Source organism: Dermacentor albipictus, chromosome 8 (assembly GCF_038994185.2).
Source record: "Dermacentor albipictus isolate Rhodes 1998 colony chromosome 8, USDA_Dalb.pri_finalv2, whole genome shotgun sequence".
Lineage (NCBI taxonomy): Eukaryota > Metazoa > Arthropoda > Arachnida > Ixodida > Ixodidae > Dermacentor > Dermacentor albipictus.
This window is the reverse complement of record NC_091828.1, coordinates 97,729,506-97,750,281: the sequence shown is the minus strand read 5'-3', so window position 1 is coordinate 97,750,281 and position 20,776 is coordinate 97,729,506. Positions and strand designations below refer to the sequence as shown.

Genomic DNA, 20,776 nt, shown 5'->3' with positions numbered 1-20,776 from the left:
GCGGATATATAAAAAAAAATGTGCGCATGTACCTTTCGTCACGATGCTCAGCGATAAAGACAGCAAATTGGTTCGTACCTTTGTTCAAAATTCTGCGTCACTTCTTTGTCACGTGCTACGCAGCTTCGCCGGTCATCCACCTTCACAGAGTGGAATGGCTCATGATTTTTCTTGCGATAGTAGTGTAAGGATAGCCCCGGCGCAGGCACCAGCTTGGAGCAAGCCTATAGGTGTCCTCCCTTTTATTCCGACCAGCACTGTCGGAACAAGCAATGACAACGCTTAGAGCCAAGGTTTTGTCAAGAGCAACTGCCTTTGATGTGCGGGCTCTGAGGAAGGCAAGTACAGCTTGGCGCCAGGCTGCGGCTTCCCTTTTACGTCCTGTGTTGATCGATTCGAGTATGTAGCGCCTGTGAGACCTTTGTCTTGTGGATAAGTGTTGACTTGTCTCTTGAGACCTCTAGCCTAAATTTCAGCGACAGGAATATTCCTGCTGTAAAGAACTTTCTGCGCAACACGACAAGGTGCTCATGTACCGTGACAAGGTGCTCATGTTTTAGTTTCTTATTTTTTTGGCGGGTAACGTTTTTTAAGGAAAACGGTCACAGGTTGCCGCTCGCGAAAACGAATGTAACGAAAACTTTTTATAGCATTAAGCCCTCATATCTTTGCAATCTTACTACCCTCGTACCTTACCTAGGTATCGCTGTGTAGAGGAGAGAAGCGATTGCGCAGAGTCGTGCACGTATCGCGTCTACCGCAGCTGTCGGACCACCTTCGTGCACCGACCGTTCCTATCTTTTATTCCCATCTCGGCGCGCATACGTTCGCCGAAAATCACGAGACGCCGACGCAGCCTTCGTGTATGCTGTCATCCGGGTGTACCCGGTGGAGGAAATCGTGCAGCCTCAGCAGGAAGCGCAACCGAGACCAGGTACCGTTGATCCACTCGGGGTCGCACTTCGTGGATCTGCGGTCGTAGTTGACGTCGTACGCGGCCAGGCCCAATCTCATGTCCGCAGCTGAGGGCGTCGCAGGCGTCGCCCAGGCGTCGCAGATCTGCGCAAGGTATGTGCACGTGGTTCTCTCGAATCGCTTCTGTCCCTCAGACGTCGCCGACATTGCTCCCAATTCTGAGTGCTCTGTACGCAGCTGGCTGCGTGCCCTTGTCACGTCTCTGTGAAGAGCAATTTTTATTCTTGCACAGGCTTCTCCTTCCTTTGTGTTAATTGGATAGTTTTGTTATTATTATCATTATTATTATTTTATTGGCGTCGCCGACACCAATGTTGCCTGGTTTCAATATGATTCAACCGGTTCAACGTCACAAATCAACACAGAAGCTATCAGCGACGCCCTCCGTTTAATAGCATTTTTCGGCTTTGTAGCCAGAAAGTGCTAATTGGTGTTGACCTCGTCTAGCTTCTTAACAAACACTGAAATATCAACTTGTACTTAGTGTTCGCGCTGGTTCGTCAAGTCTGTTTGGTCTGTCGTTTGTAGACTCGAGATGTCTATCGCCACGAAAAGCTTTACCTACCGCGGGAAGTCGTATTTAGCGTTGGTACTCGCTTCAGAACGTAAGTAACCTATAACTATAACCTATAACTGCTTCTGAAGCCTCTCGTGTACGACATACTACGGAGGCTTCAGAAACAAACGTTACCAGCGAGTGCTATCACCATGTACAACTTCTGTCTAATCTGATCAAACTGTTTAATCAGTGAGAAAGTAAATTGATGAACAAGAAAACAAAAACGAATACGCGGCGACTGAAATCTCGGAGGCAACAGCCATCATTCACCGACTGTGTAAGAGATGGCGCTACAATGCGGGCTCTCTTAGAGTTACTGTATGTGCTACCGCAGGTAGCATATACAGTAACTCTAGGCTCTCTAAATGCAGCATATATTAGCCTGCACAGTAACTCTAAAACCGCGGTAATCACAGAAGCATTAAGGTAAACTGCAACAAAGTTGCGGGTGGTGTAAGAAGTCTCGTTTCAGATAGTGTAGTTACAGCGCAGCCTCGGTGCTAAACTTTACGTTCGAAGTACGAGTGGCTGCTTTAAAAAAAAGAAAACTGAATAAAACAATACCGCAACTGGATATCGAAACTGGATACCGAAACTGGATACCGAAACTGGATACCGAAACTGAATACGGAAACTGAATACGGAAACTGAACACGGAGACTGAATACGGAAACTGATACCGAAAATGATACTGAAACTGATACCGAAACGGAATAAAACTCCGCCATCACTGCTCGCCGGAAGTGACGCACGAGCGAGAAGGTTGAGAAGCAGCGCGGCTTCTCGCTACGACTTCGGAAGTTGGCTTGCGCTCGGTGCGCTGAAAAAAAATTTTCAGCGGGAGGGCGGGGGGGGGGGGGCCTCGCTGGGGTTCACGTAACATTCAGTAAATACATGGAGGACAACAATCTTTATCCATCAGAAATGGTAGGTTTTCGAAAATCTCTCTCATGCCAAGATATCATGCTTCGAATGAAGCATGACATCATTACACCTAATAACAGTCTAGATACGCAAGCAATTCTCAGTCTGGACCTCCACGGAGCTTTCAATAACGTTTCACATTCCGCCATCCTCCGAGAGCTTAATCTCATTGGGGTTGGCGGAAAGACATATGACTACATATGTACCTTTTTATCCAACCGTACCGCAACGATACACATAGGCACAGAGCAATCCCTTTCATACGATTTAGGTAGCTACGGCACGCCCCAAGGCTCTGTGCTGTCCCCTTTTCTTTTTAATCTTTCTATGATGCCGATGGCGCAAGCATTTCGGTCTATTCCCGAGCTCAAATTTTCACTCTACGCCGATGATATCACTCTTTGGACGACTGGCGGTTCTGATGGAGAGATTCAAGACACCCTACAGGCCGCAGCAGACGCCGTCGTGGCTCATGCCGGGGCTATGAATCTCACATGCTCCCCTCAAAAATCCGAGCTGCTGCTTCTACCATCCCACCGGGGGGCAGGAAAACACATGTCTAGTATAGAGGTAATCCTAAACCACATCCCTGTTACTAGAGTGGACAGGCTCCGGGTGCTCGGTTTACACATTCAAAGCAACCGGCTCAACACATATACCCTACATACACTCCACACCACAGTCGATCACACCCTGCGCCTTCTAGGGCGAATCTCCAATAAACATGGCGGACTAAAGGAGGCCGAACTTCTCCGCTTGATTCAGGCCTTCGTCATCAGCAAGATTACATTCGCAACACCATATCTACATTTCCTTAAATCAGAATCAGATAAGATCGACACTCTTTTACGCAAAATATATAAATTCGCTCTGGGAGTCCCCATACGTACCTCCACCGAAAGGCTAATGCTTACTGGAACTTTCAACACACTTACTGAACTCACAGAAGCCCACCTCACATCCCAATATAGCAGACTTTCTAACACCGCAACAGGTCGACACATTCTACAAACTCTTTCTATCACTCCGGCACCCATCATCAAGACTAAATACACCATTCCACATCACATACACGAAAAACTCTGCATCCCCCCACTTCCTAAAAACATGCACCCTGTGCATCACAAACAGCGCAGGAGGCAGCGAGCAAAGGCTCTCCAAAAACAATTCTCCACCTCTAAAGACGTGCTCTATGTTGATGCCGCCGAATATGGGAACAGAAATCATTACGCAATATCAGTCATTAACTCTCACGGCCAGGTCGCTGCGGCCGCCTCCATTCCTGGCTCTTCCTCGGAGGAGGCGGAGGAAGCGGCCATAGCCCTGGCCCTCACAATTCCAAATTCATCAGTTATCGTTAGCGACTCCAAAGCAGCCATACATAACTTCGGAGCGGGTAGGGTCTCTAAGCCAGCCCTTTCTCTCCTCTTGGCCCATCCTTTCCAGCAAACTGTGGCATTAATCTGGACTCCCGCGCATGCGGGCCTTGCCGGAAACGAGGCGGCTCATGCCTGTGCCCGAGGATTTACTGTCCGGGCTCAGGCATCAGATGTGTCGGACCTCGCCACGGAGGAGGCACCGTTTACAGCGCGGGATCGACTTATTACTTACCACGACATCTGCGCACACTACCGATTAGACCGCTTAACCTTTCCGCCACTCATGGGCAAATCCCCGCGTAGGTGTGAAGTTCTGTGGCGACAGCTGCAGACTCGCACCTTTCCGTCCCCTTACCTCCTCCACCGCATTCATCCCGCCATTTACCTTTCTCCCTCTTGTAAATTCTGTGTCTCTCCCAAAGCAGACTTAAACCACATCATGTGGGGGTGCCCTAAGCACCCCCTTCCCCCTTTCCTTAAGCAATTAATATCTAGTGAGGAGCAGTGGGAGGCTGCCTTGCGCAGCTCCAGGCCCGATCTTCAGGAGGCCATCCTGGAGTGGGCTGAGAGGATAAAGGAGGCCTACTTCAAGTAGTTCCTCCCCCACCCTCTTTTCCATTGCCCCCTTCCCTTTAAAGAGGGATAAATAAAGTGTTTCATCATCATCATCATCACTAACCACCAGGTGCACAGGTCGTTCGCTTAGGCGCTGTTTAAAGGTAGTTAGTAAAGAAATTTCACAATAACCACGCCCTGCAGCAGCGGCAAGATTTATTTAACAGGTTATCCTGCGCCACACATTCACAACAAATTTAGTGAAAGGGAAATTTAATTGCAGTCGACTTGTGTTAACTTATGTAACTTTATTAACTTGTGTTTGACGGCTTCACCGTCTAACACAAGTTAATAAACATGCACATAGTGCAGCGATTGACCAGCAAGAACAAGTGCATTCGGCGGTACCTTGTGCAAAAAGGTACCTCAACTTCTTTAGACGTGTGCTTATTACTATTTTTTTAAAGAGTTCGGTTTTCGCTCCTCTTTACTAAGTTTTTCTATTTATTATAACTGGGGCATTTAGTATAACGTGGCCATCGGGTAACGTAAAGCGAGATACAGGGGGTTTACTTAGTGTTTGGTAGTCGTAAAGATTGATCTTCGTTGAATTTCTCAAAGCTGGTAGTATTTGCAACTTTCGTTCCAAGTTGACCTGCTACAAAAACTCTGCCTGGGCTAACCTGCCTAGAAATTCACATTCAAACAAGAACGCAAAGAAAACGCACAAAGGACTATTCTTAAGTCCTCGAACGAATGTGAATTTCCACCCTGATTACTTAAGATGATTTCGCAATTCCATCTCACACTGTTCAGTACTTGATAGCCCACTGGCATGGATTCGTTAGTCTCAACAGCTGTCAGAAGGAGATTAGCCCAAGGCTAATGAACTACTTCTAATTAGTTAAACCTTAAGTGCTACTTTTTTGTGCAAGTGGTATCAACTTTCTCTTTGAGTCCACATCATGCACTAGAATCGCGCTGTCTGCCTCAGGCTAGATTTAAAATTACACGAGTTACATCGCCTGTGGCTGTTGAGCTGACTACAGGCTGGTGTGTTAAATCCTTGGTAAGCCATAACATCCAACTGGGTGAGAAATTAAAAGTAAGCAACTGTCATTCTCAAACATCCAGATGTAGTGCGTGCCGTGAATGCCCCGTGAACCATACCACACAGCCGAAGAACAGATAGGGTGAGAGCGCGGAATAGCCCGCACACTTTTGACAAAGACTGTAGTACATATCGGTGCCACTCTTCGACGGTGTGTAGCACATTCTAGATGGTCCACTATACACGGCACCGTTATACTCACCTTCTCACGTAAAGACACTCGGTTCTCAAACGTTATGGCGAAACCGTCCGCATGGTCGTAAGTGATCGGGGACTGCAACGTGTCGTCGTAGTTTATGTTCGTACTGTACCCAGAATTCGGCTTCTCGCAGATCTAGATTTAAGAAAGGAAAGAAAGTATGTGGTCAAGATAAGTAGTTAACCATAGACCTGAAATGATTAAAGTCAAACATTGTTCTACGCCCGCATCGCATATTTGTTACTCAACTCTATGGATGAGTCACGCGCTATCGCACACCTGCACTTGTTTTGTCTAATTGTGTTCGACGGGACATTTAGTGAATGAGACAGGGAATGTTGACTTGGTGTAGGCGGTTCTAGCATCGGGTATCGCTGGCAGTTGTCGAGTTTATGAGGAACCAATGCAAGAAAACGAAAGGGCGTTAACAATAGATACTAAGAAAACCAATACTAAGATTATGTATTGAAAAGAAAGCCCACGTCAACTTTAATATGGTAATGGCAACATGAGGGACTCGATCTGCTGCGGCAAGTTAATAAAAAAAAATAAGATGGCAGTTAGTTGAAGCAATACTAAACCACATTTCGAAGGGACATGTGATTCGGTCACAGTTGAGAAAAACGAAACTTGGAGGATGCTTAAGCTTCACCTTCAAGAGTGAAACGCGATAGCGTTATCGCACCCCGTTCGCACCGCCCACTCATTCGCTGGGCATGCTCTTGAGTCACACAAAGACGAAAGTGCGCCTGAGCAAGCGGAACGAACCAAAGAACTCGGCGTCTCAGAGGGAGAAACGATCTACGCGAGCCAAACGTCTTGATCGGCACGGTCAGCCGGGCAGTGACGCGCCATGAAGGCGGACGCGATCATGGGGCTGACGCCTCGATGGGATCGTCCTCTATCTCACTTGGGAGCACCACGCAGACGCACGAATTCTCGCCAGAAGCACGGCACACATCGTAGGGGACGCTTCCCACCAGACGCGCTACGGCGCAGCGACCACACCAGAGGCATCGGACACTGCACCTAGGAATCGCGCTGTGAGCGGAAAGAGGAGCCGCGTCGCCTAAACACGAGGCTTCGAGTGACGCACGCTGGAAGTTGGAAGGGGAGAGAGCGAGAAAACTTATTAAACGCAAGGTTATTGGGACATCCTCGCACCGGTCCCAGCACGGCCCCAATGCGCTCAAACGAGACGAAGGGGAGAAGCGGGCGGGTGAGAGGCGTAGCGGGATAGCACCTTTCGGGGTAGCACCATACATTGCAAGGAGCGGTCTTCGGTGTTTGTCGCAAGATGGCTCTGCGTGTGCACCAAGCGCAGAAGAAATGTAGCGGAAACGTACTTCGCTACGTATTTAACTGCGACTTCTGTAATTTACATACTCATAATTACCGATATACACCGCAGTATAACTTTCTACGGCACGTTTCTAAGGCAACACCGCATTCACTAGAGGTGTTTATGTCGCAATTTGAACCACCGAACTCATGGCTGAATAGTAGCGTCTCCGTCTCACACTCCGGAGACCCTGGTTCGATTCCCACCCAGCCCATCTTGCAAGCTGTTTTTATTTATGAATTGTCTTCCGCCATGTTTCGCTCACGGCCAACGCCGACTACACCGGCTTTTCTGCGACACGATCTCCCTAACGCTGTCGCGTTAAAATTGCCGCCGAAGGTACCGCTGCGGCCTTAAGTTGAACTACCCACGCCAAGACCAACGAGTTGGCGTAATTAATCCCCCACGAAACGTTCTTCATTTGCCGCAGTCAATTATTGGGCCAGTGTCGACATCGCATGAGAGTTACTATAGTTAAACAACAGTTGGCGTCACATTCGATTTTTTTTTCAGTTTGGTCGTTTTCTTCCTCGAAAAAGCTCTGTTCATGGCTACCAATTCATCCTAACAGAAGCCTATAATATTTCGATCTAGTTCGTCCTAATATTTTCTGTTGGTGTCACATTAATTAAAAGGTGCCAGCTTGAATATTCAGTTTTCAAAATATTTACAATACTCAACAATTTCTGTAGAAAAAGATCCATGGCCAATTGTTAAAATTCGCCCACAGATAAAGTTAGGTTTAGATTCTTTTTTTTTTTCTCTCGAAACGTACACCTTCAAATTGGGTGCAATGGCTGCAGGGGAAAACGATGTCACCTTCCACGCGTAATTCAGATGGCAACTCCCGAGGTTGTGCAACCAATTAATGCTTACTTTTCGTTCTGGATTGCGTCGATCGCGTTCAGAGAGTGGGCGTTGATTGCCTACGATACGAGAGCTATCGCCGTAGAAGCAGATACACAATGCGCGCCTACCTCTTGAGCCGTAATCCGTTGTTCGTACGCGCCAGTTTCGCAGTCGCTGTAGAACTGCGGCTCTCCCTCGATGCCGTCTTTAAGCTTGTACCGACGCGCTTGCATGGTGACGGACAGGGACATGCTGATGCGGACGTTGCGTTTCCACAGACAGGCCGCAGCCTCCACGGCGTCGCTCTGTGCAACGAAAACACCGCGCGTGCTGATCAGAAAATTAATAAAGACTACAGAGAACCAAATCAAAACTTATCTCTGCCACGGAGTAAAGGCAGTTCTCTTCTTTTTTAAGAAAGAGAGAGGGAATATCTTAGTAGCTCTTATCAATGAACAAATTAAGTTTCTTTTTTTTTTGAGGAGCTGAAATTATTCGTGCTTTCCTAACGCGGAAGAACGAAAACTTCTTTAAGGTATTCGCAGCCCTAACGTACCCTCGAGCAGATTACAACTTATGTTTTCTCCCTTTCTATAATATTATTCTCCCGCCCTCAGCACAGATGAAGAAAGATTTTTTCGTGAAATTGATTTAAACATCTCGATAAACGTGACAGTCAGGAACGTATTGGGTTCAGGGATGAAGTGGCAGTTTGTGTTACAGTTCTTTACCAGTAAGCACGTTGCCTCCATGACGAGTCTGGGATGCTGGTATGCCACAAACATCGCGAGAGCGAAAGGTTGCAAGCGATATGCTAAACCATATTTCGGGCGCTAGCTGTCTTCCACGCTACGAATTTTGGGAGCGTGGTATCGGTACTGTAGTCGGGCATTTGTCAATGGGAGAGGGCGAAACCCTGCATTCTATACCATGCGAGCTCTTAACCATAACCTGTGGCTAGCTTTTCCCGCATGAAAAAAAAAAGGAGGGCCGAGCGATATACCGAGAATAGGCACAAATAAATCGCTGACGTCAATAACACCACAGTGGTCTTTGTTTGGGCGGAAAACCGAAACGTTTCTCTAGGCGTTTTCCCGTTCATTTTCAACTTCATTAATTCAATTAAACGTTGATGAAGTTCTGAAAGAATACGTTCTTAAGCCGCATAACCGTATATAAAGTTGTGAAAAGAAAAGAATATATTACGGGTATTTCTAGAAAGATTGTGTGCTTTTCTAAGCTCTCGCTTTGAAACAGATGCTCAGAATTTAACGCTCTATACAAATAAGGCTATGGCTTAGAAAACGCCGTTTACGGAATGCTGGAATGCTGGAACGCCGGAAACGGAAGCATCAGCGGTCGTAGCGATATCTTGCGGCGTTTTATTTAACTACCATGCGTTACAACATCCCTAGGTAGCAACAAAGTAGCACATTCTTATGGAAAGAAATTGGGGCGTCTTCGGCACCTTAGTCTGGCGACGGCTTCTCCTTTTGGCTGATCAATAAAGAAGCGAAATATTTAAATTATTCACGCATTTATTTAAAGAAAACATACCAATAGGTAGCGATGCATGAAACCAAAGCTTTCGCGAAAACTTGCAGCTGAATCGAAGTGGATGTCGTATAGATACACAAGTACGCATCACGCAGACGCGGGAATGGGTGTTGTCTCGAAGAAACGCCACTTGCACAGACGGGTATTTGCATGGCATCCGAGATCAGCAGCCAACCCCGGAGGTCATGTCGTGAGTGGTGTGGCTGAGCTCAGTGTCACAAGATGACACAACCAGCGCAACCGACCCTTTTATGCGAAGCATACTAGCCGCACAACCGCGCTCTTCCATGCTGCGCCGCGCGCGGCCGCGTAGCTACCATTGAGGATATAAGCCATTGTTCATTGCTGCACGTCTCATATGTGGGTCTATTCTCTTTTAAGTTTGCTATGTTTGTTCTTAAGCTGCTTCTATTATGCGAAGCATACTAGCAGCACAACCACGCCGCCGCGTAGCTACCATATGACGTCATAACAGCAGCAAAAGCGGAGGCTCAACTCGTGCGCTCGCTTGCGGCCGCGTAGCTACATAGCCGGGTCTCAGCTCGTGCGCTCGCCTGCATGAGTTGTTTCTTCGTCTAGCCGAACCAAATATAGCCAAGCAACAGCAGTTCGCCAGGCTAAACAGTGGTTCAACAACTAAAATAAAGGCTAGTATATGCTTCGCATCCTGGGCTTAACCTTAGCTAAGCCACAGCCATTTTTATTCTTACCAACAGGCTTCGCAGAAGAATTCGGATGAAGCCCTCTGGAGAAACACAAGTTACAATAGTCTATAAATTTACAGAACCTTCCAGCTGGCATCAGTTTTGCTGCAAAGTTGGAATGCTCGAAAAGTGAATGTTATTGCCCAGTGCAAAAAAAAATAACAACAACACATGGTGCGCTTTCGACACATGGCGCACTTTTCCTTATATCTGAACACCTGAGGAATATGTGCCTCCAATAAACTATGCGACAAAATACCTCCGTTTTCTTGGCTAACTTGACTTTCAAAAATACATGACCGGAAGTTTTCGGGGGTCATGAATGCACTGCTGCCACAGCGCGGACAAAGATGGTCTTGTAATAGGATATGCAAACAAGCTAGACCCTCGAAAACAGACCGCTAAACAAAATTGTGCTGTTCCCACGCACTGCGGGAATCAACATTACTCGAAGTATGCTTTGCGGTTCCGCAAAGCGATACCAGGCGGAGCTTTATTTTTGTGTCACTTGAGTAAGTGTGTGTGTGTGCGTGTGGGTGGGTGGCGAGCGTACGTCTGCGTGAGCACAGCAGCACGATGATGACTGCGATGAAGGCGATCGCACGGCGACAACGGCGCGATTTCAACGCCGGCCGTTCGACAGCGAACTTACGGCAAGGCGATTGTCGGATCGTGCGAAGGTTGGGGACGAGTCGTAAGCGAGACAAGCACGGACTGTGACGTTGACGCGCGACAACGCCTTGCATAGTCGTACGCACCTAAGGGCTATGTCACGCGGGGTACGTTGAAACGACGACGGGATTTGTACTCCGGCGAAGAGCGCGATTAAAGCCCAAACCCGATGAGCGAAATTTTGTGCGCGACAGCGACGAGCGACGGCTTGGCACGACGGATCGGGCCGTCGCTTGAACCGATCGCTCGGTTTTGTCGCGCGATCGCTCGGTTCTGCAAATCTAGAATTCGTCGCTCGTCGACCGGAAGTGCTATGAGTGACTAGCCAATAGTAAGCTGCCGGAACGGGATGTACATTAGTGACGTACTACCGGCTTGCGCACGTGCGCGCTTCTCAGTATGCAAACGGAACGAGCAAACTACCAAATTTTGATATGTAAACAAAATAAACCTATTGCGAGACCTTCAGAAATACTTTGTGTTACTTTTCTTTTATTTATTTATTTATAAATACTGCGATCTTAAACAAGATCTTAGCAGCGTGGTACACGAATAAGTTCACGAAACAATATAAATACAACAATGGGGAATTTCACTCAAAAATTCCTCAAGCCAGCGTTTCACACAAGCGCAGAAAACAGGCGCAGAAAACACAGGCGCAAACAAAAAACACAGGCACAAAAAAAACACACAAGCGCAAAAAACAAGCGCTTCAAGGTTACATCGGTGATCTTTCCCAATCATACAGTAAAACAGTGCTATCACTGACAATCTCAGCATATGCCCCCCCAAAAAGTTAAAGATATGTTTCAAAAAGTGATAGTGAGTCCTGTGTTACAGTTTTATCGGCCAGCTTATTCCAATCTACTATAGTTCTTGGAAAAAAGGAATACTTGAAGCAGTTGACACGTGTTGTAAATGGTGTTACAGCTAGTGAGTGTCGCTGTCTGGTAGCGTAACCTGTTGCATAGGTGATAATGCGAGACGTGTCGATGTTGTAGTGACCATTTATTATTTGGAAAAAGAACTTTAAACGACATGCACGATTTCTGTCACTTATAGAAGGCAAGCCGCTCCGAGATAAAAGGTTAGTAATAGAACTACGCCCATATGTATTGTAAATGAATCGAACTGCTTTTTTCTGTAAGCTTTCTAGCTTTCCAATATCGCTTTTAGTGAACGGGTCCCATATAACTATAGCATATTCTAAAACGGGGCGGACTAGTGTTTTGTATGCCAATAGACGTACTGTTGGTGTGGAAGATTTTAATACGCGTCTTAGAAAAAACAACTTGCGGCGACAATTTGCTATTACTGTGTCAAGGTGCTTTGACCAGGAAAGATCCTTTGTTATGTACAAGCCAAGGTACTTATATTGTGTTACCTCTGCCAAAAAAGCGTTTTCTGTGCCATAGCGATATACCAGTGGCTTCTTTTTTAATGTTATCCGCATATATACTGTCTTTTCGAAATTAATGCTCATTTGCCACTGTCTACACCACTCAACTACCTTATTAAAGTCCGTGTTTAACCTAAGTTGGTCTTCTTCCGTTGTTATTTCATCGTACAGAACGCAGTCGTCAGCGTAAAGCCTGATTTTAACAGAGAGGTTAGTGACAATATCGTTTATATATAACAAAAAGAAAAGGGGGCCAAGAACGGATCCCTGTGGGACACCAGAATTTACAGCAGCTATATCAGAGGTTGTTTTATTTACAGTAACAAACTGATGGCGGTTTGTAAGGTAGGCTTTAATCCATGCTAGTATTTTATCATTTTTAAGCACAGCTCTTAGCTTATGAAGCAATTTAACATGAGACACCCTATCAAATGCCTTGCTGAAATCCATGAATATCGCGTCTGTTTGTTTCCCTTTGTTTACAGTGTTAGCAAAGTCATGTATGATTTCAACTAGCTGAGTAGTCGTCGATAGGCCACTTCTAAAACCATGCTGCATGTTTGTGAAAACGTTATGTTCGTCTAGAAATCCAGTTATATGTTTATGAATTATATGTTCTAAGAGCTTACAAGATGTTGATGTCAGTGAAATCGGTCTGTAATTATTGATGCGTGATTTATCCCCCGATTTATGTAAAGGTTTTATTCTAGCAATTTTCCAGTCTTCCGGTAGTGATCCTTCGTTAATTGACTTCGCAAATAGAATGTACAGATATTTTGCACACCATTCAGCATAACGCTTTAGAAAACAGTTCGGAATATCATCTGGTCCTGGAGACTTCTTAATGTCAAGCTTTAACAATAAATTTAGAATACCCTGTTCCGAAATAACAATGTCGGGAAGGGAAGGCAGTTCAGCAGAAAACCATGGTAAACAGCCATCATCACTTGTGAATGCACTTTTAAAGTGGTTATTAAAAGCAGAACACACAATTTTCTCATCCCGCACACTTTCACCGTTAATAAAAAAGGTGTCGGAAGACGAAGAGGAGGGCGTCACAACCCTCCAGAATTTCTCGGGAGATGATCTGATAAAGTCTGGTAGTAATGTGCTGTGATAATACTCTTTATCTTTGACAATCTTTTCGTGAAGTTTTTCAGACAAGTTATCAATATCGGCTTTAAGTTCTTCGCCGTCCTTCATTAGGGCGCGTTTCTTTTTTAATCGCTTAAGTTTCCGCCTCATCTGTAACGTCTCCCGCGTAATCCATGGATTGCGGCGCTCCGACTTCTTCACTATTTTAGGAACGAAGCGTTCCACGCAATCAAAAATGAGGTTTTTAAAGAAAAGCCAGAGGTCGTTTACACTACAATCAAGGCCTTGAAAGTGATCGTAGTTAAAAGCTAACGCATCTATTATAGAGTCATCCTGTGCTCTTGAAAAATTTGGAAAACGTTGAACGTTATTGGTTCGATTTATTAAAGCACTTTTCAACGTCAGGACAACTGCTTTATGATCAGAAATACCAGATGTTACTGTATGTGAGATGCAGTCTTTAATGGTGCCACTTACAAAAAACAAATCAAGAATGGACCTTGAATCATTTTGAATTCTTGTGAAATCCTGCACAATTTGCAGTAGATCAAAAGTAAAAGCTATATTAGTCATAACACTTTCTGCACTTTGAATTGGATACGAAGAAAAAGTTTCCCAATTGATATTTGGTAGGTTGAAATCACCGGTTAATATTAATTTATCTTCTTGCGTTACATATGAATGCATATAAGTTGACAAGCGCTCCAAGTAATCAACAGTGGAGTTAGGAGGTCTGTACAAACCTGCAAGGATATATCTAAAATTATTGACATATAATTTACAAAATATGCTTTCTACATCCGGAACATCAGGCATTGTCTGCAGCATAATGGAAGATTTATACAGTATAGCAATACCTCCCCCTCTTCTATCCCGGTCCCTACGTAACACTTTATAATTCTTTGGTACGAATTCACTGTCAAATATATCATCGCTTAACCAAGTTTCAGTTAGTACGGCCACGTCGGGTTCTAGTGAAAAAAGCATGCTCTCAAGCTGGACAGTCTTATTCACGACACTGCGGCAATTCATGTTAAGAATTGTGAAAGGCCTGCTGTTTATCTTCTCAATTCATTTCTTTTTAGTAATTTTAAAGCGCTTATCTTTAGCTTCGTCCCAGCCAAATATTACGCCGTCCACGCTTAACTTATCAAAGAACAACTTCACCTTAGCATTATTTTCTTTTTCCTGTTTCGCACTTAGCCACAATTTTTTTCGTATTTGACGCACTCTGAATGAAAAGTCTTCTGTTACGGAAAGGTTTGTTCCTTTTAACTTTGAACAAGACCTGAGAATTGTTAGTTTCTCACGATAATCCAAGAATTTAATTATCACTGGGCGGCCTTTTCTGCTCTTTTTGCCTAGTCTGTGACATCTCTCCATGCCACTAATACTGAGTCCCAGCTTATCCTTGAAAAGATCGTCTTGTAGTATTTTTGTTAGGCTATCCGTTGTTTCATTGTCATGTTCCTGTATCCCGTAAATGATCAGGTTGTTCCGTCTACCTCTATTTTCTTGGTCATCTAACTTATTCTGTAAATATGACACCTGTGTTTGCAAAGTAGCGACAGATGACTTCACGTTTTTAAATTCTTGTTCTAAAGATTGCAGAACAGACGAGTTACCCTCTAGACGAGTCTAGTTACCCTAGACGAGTACAGCCAGACAAATAAACTTAAATAATTATAGCAAGTGCCACGCCAGGTTTGGCGCTAACTCGACCCCTAATACCGGCAACACTGGAGAGCCGTCACGCGAAGCGGTCGCTCGCTTGGAGTTTGACTTCTGGGCGACGAGCGAGCGCGACAGCCATCTCCATCGCATCGCTTGTCGCTGTCGCGCAAGAAATCGCTTGCATGGAGTTTATACTTAACTCGAGCGGTCACGAAGTTGGCATCGAGTCGCACAGTTTCTGCGTGGCGTGCTACGAGGAAAGTACCGAGGGAAGTGTGCCGATCCCGGAGGCAGTGCACTCTGACACAGCGCCTCAGAGCGCGAGCTCCCGCAAGGAAAGGTGACGAGGAAGTGATGCGGGGCAGGGGCAGCTCTGCTCGACGGTTTCATTGTCGGTGACGTATCTTCCTTTTTTTATAAACTAAAGCAAGGCAAGGCAGGAACCTACCCAGCCATAGCTACCTAACTGTAACAAAGTGGCAAGAATGAGGCAAATAACGCTTCGCAATAGAAGGTCCTGCAGCGCTTGTACTCACAGGGAGTTTTCACTGTGAAGCTAAGATGCGAAAACAGCGCGTGCCCTGTTGCTTGGTGCGCGGCTTACCATGCAGTGACCGTATAGGATGCCGGGATTCTGACCGCGTGGGTTGAAAAGGTTCACAGGCGGCATGATGACACAATCCGACCTGGTGTTATCGCTGTAAGACAGGTGCCCCAAGAGAACAATACCAGTCGGAGTGAAGATGTTCCTGCGAAGCGGAAGAGAGTGGCGTAGGGGGGAGGGGATGTTGCGGATATGTATATGGATAGACAGCCTATATGTGCTATTGTATCCTATCAGTACCCACTGCTCGAAAACTGCTGCGCCTTTTCGCAAAACGTTTTCTCTGTACATTTGCCAAGCCCATAGGAGGTGTATAAGGGAAGTCACTGACATTACATTGGGTGGGCTGTTGCGATTCATAAATTTATTAGTTGGATTCTAGCGTGAACTCAGTAGACACATTCGTAAAAAAATATGGAAGAAGAAAGAGAGAAAGCGGCAGGCCAGATGCTTCTTACGGTCAGTATACTAATGAGCCTTCTGAAAAAATTTGCACAGAGATATTCAATAGAATCGTAGAGTACCAGATCTCTGTTGTTTCTATAAAATGTCTGAACAACTTGGAAAGGCTACGTGCGTGACCCGAAGAGTATAAATTTAGTAGAGACAGAGCTCGTTGTCGCAATACATTTCTTAGTTTATGACTCGAAAATTGAGCTTTAGAAGGGACGGTCACTTTTTGTTTAGGACAATGACACAACAAACAAGCACAAACACACACAACCAACTTGTACGGGATGCACGTTGAAAACTCTGTTGCGTTGTATGAGCGCATGCATTAAGCTGTGTCGAATACACATGTAAGCGACCTGGTTTCTTGGCCTTTATCGCGGACTAGAGACTTGTAAAGAAATTGCGAACATCATTTGGTCCTGCCTTTTTCTTCTTTCCCGAATTCTTTTGTAAGGCTTTTATGGTCTAAGAAAACCATCCAGTATATGTAAAAACTTCTGCTTTCTTATACTTTATTTGAAATTCATGCAGGTAAACTTGCGTGAACTGCGACGAACGATACGTTCGTCTATGTTTATGGCACATGAGGCAGAAGAAGCCTCATAACTCACACAATCGCATAGGACGCGCTTACGGGCATCTTACGTTGAGCTCGATAAGAAGCCAAGCGCAGTGAGTGACAACATTCAAGTGCCCGAAAACTCTTGTCATTACGCTTCCGGCCCGCGTATCGATATTAGCGTACAAGATGGCAGCCACCCTCACTTGATATAAGTCGAAATTGCGTCGCAGACTGGCTCGTATCTCTGGTAGATTCCCAAAAACGTGCGGGGCCACTGGACATTCTTTGACATTGCGTATTCGTGCATCTCCTGAGGTGAAACGAAGCAAAAAAAAAAAACAACGAATGAATGTTTAGCACATCTGCGCAAAACTCGAGGTAAGCATTCAACGAGCAGATCGTCATGCGAGGGCAAGCTCCTGAATACCTTGAAATATTTCCAAAAAAAAAACGCCGGTATCAAAGAAATATTTGTGAACTAACCGATGCTCTGAACACTAATGAACGTCCATAGAAAGTCGTAAGAAACTAATCTAAACCAATACTAAAAAGAGAGATGAAACGAGAGCTCGAGGTATTTTCGAAAACATAAATAGCATGGCTCGAAGATGCTCTCTGCCTTAGTTTTGGCTCTTTTATATGGCAGCCTGTATTTTGCAACGTTTTTGTATTGAGCAGTATTTTCTGTTATGTATCGTTGTTGGTTTCATCGTAGGCTACTTATAGTTTACCGGTAAGTATGTATGTACTTTGTGTGTGTGTTTTTAATTTGCGTTATGCTTGAAGTAGGAACTGCTCTAACGAACGCGTTCCCCTGCGGGGCTTGCTTTTTTCCATACAGCCTCTGGCTACGTGTCTGAATGTAGCGATGCATGTTTTATATATTGTACTAGAAAACAACATGCAGTCAAAAGCTTTGTGACAGTAAACATGGGAGCTCGTGTGGCACTGTAGAGGCACAGCGCTCTAGCGCGAAAGAAAGAAAGGAACGAAGAAAGGGTGAAAACGTGAGAAAAGAAAAGCTAGAGAAACAATAAAATTGGTAGAAAAAACAAACGTCAGGATAGGAAAAGGTGTTTCGATAAATAGATGAAATATAGACAAATGTGACAAAAGGACAACGAGAAATCAAGACGGACTGACTGACAGACAGACAGACAGACAGACAGACAGACAGACAGACAGACAGACAGACAGACAGACAGACAGACAGACAGACAGACAGACAGACAGACAGACAGACAGACAGACAGACGGACGGACGGACGGACGGACGGACGGACGGACGGACGGACGGACGGACGGACGGACGGTCAGACGGACGGACGGTCAGACAGACAGACAGACAGACAGACAGACAGACAGACAGACAGACAGACAGACAGACAGACAGACAGACAGACGGACGGACGGACGGACGGACGGACGGACGGACGGACGGACGGACAAAAATAAATGAAAATCTTTTCTCCTAAGCGCTCACGTTGAGGGTGGTCAGCGCGGAGATGACATCTTTGCCCAGCCTCGCTCCGACCTGGAGCTCGTCCATGGAGAGGAAGCCCCAGTCGTGGACGCTGTATGTCCAGTAGCTCTCGTAATCCGCCTTACCCTTGGGTGTGCGGAACGCATCACTGAAGTTCTGAGCATCGCTGCGATATAAGGGGATGTTTTTCCATAAATTTACATTATTACACTCATCGCGTAGTTAGGAGCACGTAGTTATTGCTGCAAGCACCTAGAAAAGTGTGTCTGCAGATCTCACTGCAACGCACAGGATCGAATTCCGCGAGAATGTTTGCAGCTGCAATCCGGCAACCACGGCTGTACGTGACGTACAGCGTAGGCCATTGTTGAGGAAAAAGTATTCTGGTGCCGATTATCGCCAAGCTACAGAAACCTGCTGAAATTCGTTTTCTTTACGGATAGCGCATAATGTATCAGAACAGCGAGCTTTTACCCTTTGGGTTCGAAGAAATGCTGCAGTTCTGTCGGCTTTATTACCAGTTGACTGCCGTAACACTGTGGCATTCTGATCGAGAATTGACACATACGCACCGCTGAAAAAAAGCCACCGTCCTTGGTTCCCCCTCGCACTCTTTCAGTCGTACCTATAGCGCACGACGCAGGGCCACGGTGTTATCGCATTTCAACTTTATGCCGAACATCACGGGCGACGGCGACGGCAGAAATGCGCCTAGAGTGTCCATGCAATTGGCTATCGCAATAAAAGCGCGGAATTCGCTCATTAGCAAATGACCGTGCTTGTGTGATAAATATGAGAGAAAACACCGAGTTTCTTTTTTCGAAGTGATCACACGTCACAGTCGAACTTGACACGCGAGTGTAACGCACCCTACATATTGAATGCTGCGTTTAATGCTGAGTGACAGGTATACGTGACACGCCCAGCTACAGCGCTGGCTCGTTCGCCCTCCAATTTCGCACGGAGGTGCAATATCGCGACGCATGAAGTTTAAGGAAAGTTTGGAGGCAGAAGTTAGCCGTCTCGTCAGGAATAAACCACAATATCGTGTCGTGTACGGCGATGCTAGGACAAAGAGTTTTGATTTTTCTTTAGCCAAAGCCGCCCTTCCCCCGCCGCCCAAACTTCGTAAAAGAACAACGCCCACAAAAAAGAAAAGAAAGAGACATTTCGGTGAGAAGTATCTCTACACACCAACATTTTTCCCTTCTCCACGATCCGTGGCACCCCTATTGGCCAACTGGCGTCACGTGGGAAGGGCGCGCGGTCTTCGCTTGTTCACTCTCTCGCTGCGTCGCCATTTTCGCGGTGAAATCGTGAAAATCGTTAGTGTTTTGCACGGCACGGGTTGCGCGCCTCGTGGCTTTGATATTTCATGACGACAACAACCGTGGTCGTTCTTGCCGCGGTGTTAATGTGTTCGTGCTGTTCCTATAGTCGTCGTGACCTGCACTCTACCTTCACATGCCAGAACCGATTCGGCGGAAACAGGAAGCTCTTCGCGATACCACTCAGCAAGCGTGATACTGCGAGAATGATTACCTCGGATACACCAAACTGACCGGAAAAAACATCAAGCTCTGACACACGTCGCGAGTGTGCGAAGTAATCGTGCGAAGTAATCGTGCGATTACTATGAAGTAACAGTATATTTGTCGGTTGGAATTTTTAGCTGTGCGTTATTACCTTTTGGTTGTCATGCCGTTGTACGTTTAGCATGTTCCTTACAACGATACCATCTGCGCGTTCACAGGAAGAAAGCGTGTGAGCATGTTACAGCGTACGCCGAACAAGGCGACGAGAACCTGCCCAGTGAAGGGACATTTCAGTGAGAATATCGTACCGCCGGTGCTGCCATGTATGTGCACGTACACCATGTGTATAGTGCGAGCTGCTCACCTGAAGGACACGGACATGCCGTATCGTGTTCGTTGGCCAGCTTGTCCCTGTTTGACGAAGCTATGCACGGCGGAACTCTGTCGCTCGACCGCGAAATCGTTGTTTTCGGGAGACACTCCCAGCGAGTCGAAAAACACGAAGTCGCAGAGGCCGTCGTCCGGGAAGTACAAGGGTTCTGGACCATCCACCACGGTGCACACCGTCAATGATCGGCCGTCAACTGTAACAGCCGACGTTGATGACAAATCAGGTGAATCCGCTCTGCGGAAATTGGAAAAGCCGATGTATGTTTTACAAAAGCGAAAAAGGGAATGGGCCCAGATCATAGGAGGACAGTGGCCGGAGTGAAGCGATAGCTTTCCGGCAAAGCTGCTTATGCTCCACCGATGCCTGGTTACTCTATCGCTACTCTTGAAATCAATTTACGCATTAGATGCTTGTGCCACGAAAACTTATATAACATCCCGATTTTGCAAAAAATAATTGTTCGTTGTAAATGAACAAAACCAGTAGTATGTTACATTTCATATTTCTGTCATCAGCGATGCTGAAATTTACTACGCAATCATCCAACGGAGGTTTCTCTCAAATCGTCATTGAGTCTCGTGAGGTAAGGTTCCGTTCCCGATCACTTAATCACAGCTCGGCTACATTCTTGACTATATTATGTTTTCTGCGCGCTTGTCTGCCTTGATCATGGCCACTTCAAGGAATCTTGCGAGTTTTTTTTTCATTTTTTTTGGTACGTGAAAACCCTCGTGCGATGACACTGGGGGCAGAG

General features: G+C 45.9%; 2 protein-coding genes across 5 annotated transcripts in view; one reads left to right on the top strand and one right to left on the bottom strand.

Moving 5' to 3' along the window:
• Positions 1-780: 780 nt before the first annotated feature.
• The window catches only part of LOC135912931 (uncharacterized), a 94,941-nt gene continuing 74,945 nt past the window's right edge, over positions 781-20,776 (bottom strand). For all 4 annotated transcript variants that reach the window (XM_065445546.1, XM_065445547.1, XM_065445545.1 and 1 more), the window contains 7 exons: positions 19,996-20,215; positions 18,097-18,262; positions 16,817-16,923; positions 15,599-15,743; positions 8,022-8,198; positions 5,706-5,837; positions 781-1,059 (listed from right to left, as the gene is read on the bottom strand). In XM_065445546.1, the coding sequence (XP_065301618.1) occupies positions 838-1,059; positions 5,706-5,837; positions 8,022-8,198; positions 15,599-15,743; positions 16,817-16,923; positions 18,097-18,262; positions 19,996-20,215 (1,169 nt within the window). In that variant the 3' untranslated portion in view covers positions 781-837. The remainder of the gene's footprint in view (positions 1,060-5,705; positions 5,838-8,021; positions 8,199-15,598; positions 15,744-16,816; positions 16,924-18,096; positions 18,263-19,995; positions 20,216-20,776) is intronic.
• The window catches only part of LOC139048881 (uncharacterized), a 47,957-nt gene continuing 28,115 nt past the window's right edge, over positions 935-20,776 (top strand). Inside the window, exon 1 of the mRNA XM_070523790.1 lies at positions 935-1,068. Within this exon, the coding sequence (XP_070379891.1) occupies positions 1,013-1,068 (56 nt within the window). The 5' untranslated portion in view covers positions 935-1,012. The remainder of the gene's footprint in view (positions 1,069-20,776) is intronic.